This window comes from Ipomoea triloba, chromosome 11 (genome assembly GCF_003576645.1).
Source record: "Ipomoea triloba cultivar NCNSP0323 chromosome 11, ASM357664v1".
In the NCBI taxonomy this organism is placed as follows: domain Eukaryota; kingdom Viridiplantae; phylum Streptophyta; class Magnoliopsida; order Solanales; family Convolvulaceae; genus Ipomoea; species Ipomoea triloba.
In genome coordinates this window covers 18,855,653-18,862,271 of record NC_044926.1, presented here as the reverse complement: position 1 = coordinate 18,862,271, position 6,619 = coordinate 18,855,653, and the positions used below count along the sequence as shown (strand labels likewise).

At 37.3% G+C, this 6,619-nt stretch overlaps 1 protein-coding gene across 1 annotated transcript; it reads left to right on the top strand.

Moving 5' to 3' along the window:
- The first annotated feature begins 330 nt into the window (after positions 1-330).
- LOC115997082 (E3 ubiquitin-protein ligase RGLG2-like) lies at positions 331-6,218 on the top strand. Its single transcript, XM_031236557.1, has 12 exons — positions 331-553; positions 1,698-1,960; positions 2,931-3,015; positions 3,089-3,229; positions 3,336-3,449; positions 3,543-3,640; positions 4,142-4,221; positions 4,384-4,489; positions 4,597-4,724; positions 4,816-4,990; positions 5,194-5,250; positions 5,647-6,218. Exons 2-12 carry the CDS (start codon positions 1,721-1,723, stop codon positions 5,725-5,727), a joined length of 1,305 nt encoding a protein of 434 aa, XP_031092417.1. The 5' UTR covers positions 331-553; positions 1,698-1,720; the 3' UTR covers positions 5,728-6,218.
- Positions 6,219-6,619: the final 401 nt, after the last annotated feature.

Genomic DNA, 6,619 nt, shown 5'->3' with positions numbered 1-6,619 from the left:
TTAAAATCCATCAAAAATTTTTGAAAGTGTTAAGTCTTGATTGAATAAACACCCTAAGATTCACGAGTCCGTCTCACACTGTGACTCTTTAATAATACATAACTAAAATTAAACATTTTGTAATAGTATATGGACTAATAAAATAGTTAAACAATTTCATCGTTGATCGGTTACTCGACTAGATCAAATCTGCAAACCAAACTGTCAAAAGTTTTAGCGTGAAACGTAATCTCCAATGATTTTGTTTTTTGAAAGGAAGTAATCTCCCTTGATAAAATTTCATAAAATATAGTATATTTCACTCGAGAGAAACTTCGGGGAAGCAACGATGAGAGTACTGCGCAAGTGGAAAGACGTAAGCTGGAAAACATAGACTGCGTTATGGTATGAGCCTTACTGGGCCCACTATCAAAGGTAGAATACAAATCCAACTGGGAAAAGCTCTTACCTTTCTCTGTCTACCAACTTTCATGTTTCAACTCTATCCCCCCTCTCTCTCCCTTTCTCCACCGTCAAGAGATGCTCTCAATTCTGGGTTCTGATTAAAATCAAGGTCAGATGTTTTCTGGGGTTTTATTTCTTTTGTGAATTGTTTTACACCAGTTAATTTTTATATTTTTTTAGTGGTAAAAATTGCAGCTATGGACGATTTCCTTTGATAGGACTGATGTTGTGTGCCTTTTACATTGACAGAATCTTTAGCTTTTTTTATTTATAAAATTTTCCTGAACCCCCATTTTTCTCTTACTTTAGTTTTCCAAGTTGTAATCTGGGGAACTATATTCTGAATATGTTCATATGCTTGGATTCTTATATTATTAGGGATTGGAAAGCCTGTTTGTTTGATTCTTTGGTTCATAGTCCATTAATAAGAAAACATGCAATATATAAATATATACATCTATCCTTTTTTTTTGTTCTGATTCCTAATGGGTTTGTGGGTTGTTAGTGATTAATTATTCTGCATTTGGCTGGATAATTGGATTAGTCAATTGCAAAATGCACAAGAGTTTGCTTTCCTTTTATCACTTGAACCAGATTTCCCCTCTTTCATTTTTATTTTTGGAATTTATGGAGTGGGGGTGGGTTAGGGGAGTTGTAGAAGACTAGAAGGAAGGTATGCAGGCCATTAGAGATATAACCAATGGAAGGGAGACTTCTGTGGAAGTCAATCTGAATGGAAAATCACTTTCATGTGACCACTTCTTCAAAGTTAGGTGTAGTCCATTATTTCACACTTACTTTTTCAACTTTCTGGAACTGCAAAGTGTACCAATTATATCCAAGAAACTTCTTTAGTTGAAAATGTTGAAAATTGGAGCTTGGATGATGGGAATTAGATGATTTAGGTGATATTAGATACATCAAAGTTTATTAGGCTTCTTGTATAAACATAGAGCAGTAGCTGGAAATCCTACAGTCTCTAGCATTCCTAAACTACAAGGAATCATCCTGTGTGGTTCTTGGACTCCCAGGAAACTAAAGTAACAAGAATTTTACCCAATGTTACTAAGCTTCCCAGGCTTGAGTTTAAGCAACATTCTTAAACTTAATTCAGGAATACTTCACCTATTCTAACGAACATTAACATTCACGGTCCCAGGGTTGTTTGACAATGCCTTGTTTTATACATCTATAATCTTGGTAGTGCTTGTTTCTTTGGCAATGGGAGATTTGACTCATGTTTGATGTTTCAGAATCTGTTTAGTGTGAAGAATTCATGGGCGGCAAAAGTTCAAAACGCTCAGCTACAGGTCGCTATGCATCTTATAACTCGGGCTCTTATAACAGTGGTGCTTATTCAGGGCATTATGGTTATTCGCAAGCATATCCTCAGCCTAGCTACAGTTATGCACCACCACCTCCTAATCAAACATATGGTGGCCCTCCTCCTGAATCAAGGAAAAGACTGGAAAGGAAATTTTCAAAAATCGAAGATAACTACCACACCTTGGAGCAGGTGAACTAATTTACTAACAATTGCATTTCAAATGAAAAATGGGGAACTAAAGGGACTTGTCTTTGATGCATGGTAATGTTTTTTATGTTGAAAACCAATTGCTTCCTCTGGTAGTTGGAGTCAGGTATAGTTAACTATAGTGCTAAAGTTTGGGGCGGACTACATTTGTGCGAGTTGAACATACAGAAATAAGAAATGATTTTTACAGTAGTATATATCAACATATTTATACTGGCATTTGAATTATATAATGGTTGTAGTTTTACACTTCCTCATGAGCATTTTCTGCTATATAGCATAGGCATACATTCTTCTACAACTTTTTTGTAACAAACTGTGGATATTTTTCATCATAAGTAACTTACGCTTTCCTATTTGCACCATCTTTGACCAATTGATGTGAGGAATTGGTTATTTGTAGTATTGTTTACATGAATGAATTGATGTCTATCATTAGGAACAAATCTCTCCCCCCCCCCCCCCGGTATTATAGTGAATTAGTGATAATTTGTTATTCTTTCTTTAGGTATTGCATTGTTAGAAACAATTTATCTTTTCTGAACTCCAATTCAAAATTATATCATGGGAAAATTGCACTTTTCGTGCCTAAGTTATAGGGTTATTGTAGGATTTGTCCCTATTTGTTGGTCGTGCACACTTCTCATCCCTAAGCTATAACTGAAGTTGCAAATTTCGTTCTTTTTCTAACAGGTTGTGCTCACTTCTCATCCCTAGGCTATAGCTGACGTTGCAAATTTTGTCCCTAATATTTTGTTAGGAAAAGGATGAAATTTGCAACGTCAATTATAACTTAGGGATGATAAGTGAACACGACCAAGAAGGGATGAATCCTACAATTACCCTATAACTTAGGGACAAAAAGTGCAATTTTTCCTTATGTCATTGTTCATATGGTTTTCCCTCTGCTGAGTGATAGGGTCTTAAATACTGTTTGCCTTCATTTGTGTAGGTCACAGATGCCCTTGCTCGTGCTGGTTTAGAGTCTTCAAACCTAATTGTTGGCATTGATTTCACCAAGAGCAATGAGTGGACAGGTATAAACAGATTTCTTATTCCGTAAATTTTTCGTTCAAGTTCTTAACTTGTGCAAAATATGCTCTAAATTAGGTGCAAGGTCATTCCACCGAAAGAGTTTGCATCACATTGGGAATGAGCCAAACCCATATGAACAAGCAATATCTATCATTGGCAGAACATTGTCAAAATTTGATGAAGATAACTTAATTCCATGTTTCGGATTTGGAGATGGTACTTCTTTTTATAACTTAAAATTTCATTTTTCTTTTATAATTCAGTATTTCAGTGCCCTCATTACTGTACTTCGCAAAGATCTTATGTGGCTCGTCTTTTGCAGCCTCCACACATGACCAAGAAGTTTTCAGTTTCTTCTCAGATGAGAGGTTTTGCAATGGATTTGAAGAGGTTATGAGTAGATATAGGGAGTTAGTCCCTCAGTTACGACTTGCTGGTGCTGCATCTAGTCAATTGCTCATTCTCATTGCTTTTATTGATGATTTTTTTTTTTTGATAAATGTATCACCATATTTGTTTATTTTTACAGGGCCAACGTCTTTTGCACCAATTATTGAAATGGCCATCACTATTGTTGAACAAAGCGGTGGTCAGTACCATGTCTTACTGATTATCGCTGATGGGCAGGTAAAATGCATCTTGCTAGTAACAAAATATGGTCATTTTCTTTCATGATGTGTATATTTGCATTCTCTTTCAGAATTTCGTGTTATGGAAGAATTTGTTTTATCCGTTTTTGGTGCCAAAAAGGATAAATTCGTAATTGAATAAATTTGGTAGATTCTCAGTCACTCGGGAAAAAAAATCCTACCTTCCCTAGGTGGGATTTACTTTCCTTGATATCATGGAATTAGACTCGAACTTTCCTAAGTCAAATTTGCACCAACTTTCCTAAGTCAAATTTGCACCAAACGTGGGAATAATTTTCCCACCTTTTAAATTCCCAGGAAATTTTGAACTTTCATGGAGCTATCAAACGCCTTCTAAATGTGGAGCTGTCTAGTGTTAATGTCACCTTTACAATCTAGTTACTCCAAGGGTGTTTATTCACTGACTATATGATGTAGTTTTTATATCATGTACAACATCTAGAATGATTTCTCAAAATCATCATATAAAATTTTATAGGTGACAAGAAGTGTAGATACTGGTCGTGGTCAACTAAGCCCTCAGGAAAAGAGAACTGTTGAAGCAATAGTCAAAGCAAGGTAACAACCTAAGTAATTGTATTATTTGACTGTACCCTTACCACCACCACCCCCAACAAGCACCCCCCAGTTCAGGGGGGACCAGAAAACGCCTTCCGTTCCCCCCCTCCCCTCCCCTCGTTGGCTAACTGCTTTTTAAGTATTATATCTATTTGTTTGTAGTGAGTATCCTTTGTCAATTGTCTTGGTTGGAGTTGGTGACGGCCCCTGGGACATGATGAGGGAATTTGACGATAATATCCCCGCACGAGCCTTTGATAATTTCCAGGTAAGAAAACCTCATATTATTATAGATTGCTGGCAATGATTTTCTTCTGTCTTCAGGTTTATGCAGCTTTGTATAGAATTGACACCTTTTCGTCTCGTCCCCTTTAGTTTGTGAATTTCACAGAAATAATGTCAAAAAATTTGGATGGATCCAGAAAAGAAGCAGAGTTTGCCCTTTCAGCATTGATGGAAATACCGGCTCAGTATAGAGCTACGCTAGAGCTCAACATATTGGGGTAAAAGTCAAAGTTGTCTATTTTGACCTATTGTCCCGCATGTGCATTGAACATATACACATCGTTTCATTTATTTGCATTTTTCGAGCAGGACAAGTCGAGGGAAGGAAATTGATAGGGTGCCTCTTCCCCCTCCTCGTTATGGCGCAGATTCTTCTAGGACAGCAAAACCTTCACAGAGTTATTCTGGTCCAAGTACACCTTCTTATTCTAGACCTGATTCATCTTATCAGACGAGTCAACCTCCAAGTTCTTCCGACAACCATGTAAAATACATTCTTCTTGAATAAATTTTAGCTCCAATTCTGTATTTAATTCATAATTTGAAGTATTTTATCTTCTATTCGTAAGACATTAACAAAGGTTTTTAAGTTTAAAGGTTGAACCTACCTTACATGCTGCACTTTTTTAGACTTGTGCAGTTTTCCTATGAAATCATTATCAGTGATTAGTCCACTCATTTTTACAGCTTTGTCCTATCTGCATTACAAATCCGAAAGATATGGCTTTCGGTTGTGGACACCAGGTATAGTTTCATTGATTTGTGTACTTAATTGAAACTGTTGGGCGGAGGCCGGTGAAGGGCCAAGTCCAGCCCCAGGTGGCTAGGGTGATTGTTGGAATTGACAGAGACCTGAAGGGCCAAGTCCAGCACCTTGCCTCTCGAAAATGTGGCGGTATAAGGAAATAAAGTTGCGCCTTTGCTACGAGCTATACCTTTTGGTGTAGTAGTAAGCGTTTGATCCTAACAAGGAGTATCAAAGCCAGGTCACGAGAACTATGCAGTTAAGGCTAGAATTGTTGGGCTGAGGCCTGAAGGGCCAAGTCCAACACTCTGTCCTAACTTTTGGCGTAGTGATAAGCGTTTGATCCTAACACAAACCATTTAGAGAATGCATTTTGACATATCTTCTTTCTGCAGACGTGTTGCGAGTGCGGGCAAGACCTTCACTTATGTCCAATTTGCCGGGACACCATTAGCACAAGGATAAAGCTTTACTGAGTAATACTCGTTTCAAGATTCCACTAAATAGTAGCTGTCATCTTGATGCTTCCAAGAACACTAGTTATGACAATTGCGTTATGCTGCACCAATCGTTTTATGACCTGCGTTGGAGCTTCCACCCTCTCGCACTGTAAATAACCCTTTCCTATTCTCGATCTATTAAGTTGGAGTGAGTTGATTTTAGAATTACATATCGTCGATACCTTGTTAAACTGGGCAAACCTGTGCTCATTTTCCTCTTATGGTAAACTGGGCAAACCTGTGCTCATCTTCCTCTTATGGACTTGCAAATCATGGTCTCTTTTCGGTTTGTCTGTCTTCTCCAATAAACACATCCCATGATTGTATTCTAGGCTTGCTAGGTTTTTTTTCTTTCATAATATTTTAGGCCTTTTGTGTCACCTTTATTTGCAGACTGTACAGTGGAGCACCATTTATTTGATTAAGTTTCATGCACAGAGCCCGTGAATCTACATTCTGATATACAATTGATTGTTACAATTATAAGGTTCTCTCAACTATTCGCTCTGTGTTTTTCATAAAATTGATAGTAAATTACAGAGAATTAATACCCCAATGGTCCTCTGAGTATTGGGGTATTATCAGCTATGGTCCCGAAGTTGTTTTAAATTGACCAGAGACGGTCCTCTGAGTTTCAAAAAGTGACTTCGTTAGTCAAACTGTGAATTAAGCATTAAAATAGAGGGCAAAACTGCCTTTTTAGATTCTCATCCTTCTTTCTCCATAATTTTAGTCGTTTTTCCCCACAGGACGAGTCCCTGTTCATTAATAGTTCATTTGAGCACCCATCGTCTCCATTGTCGATGTCTACCTAAAACGTTTAAGAGTTGAGAAAAAATAATTGCAATTACGGAGAAAGAAGGATGAG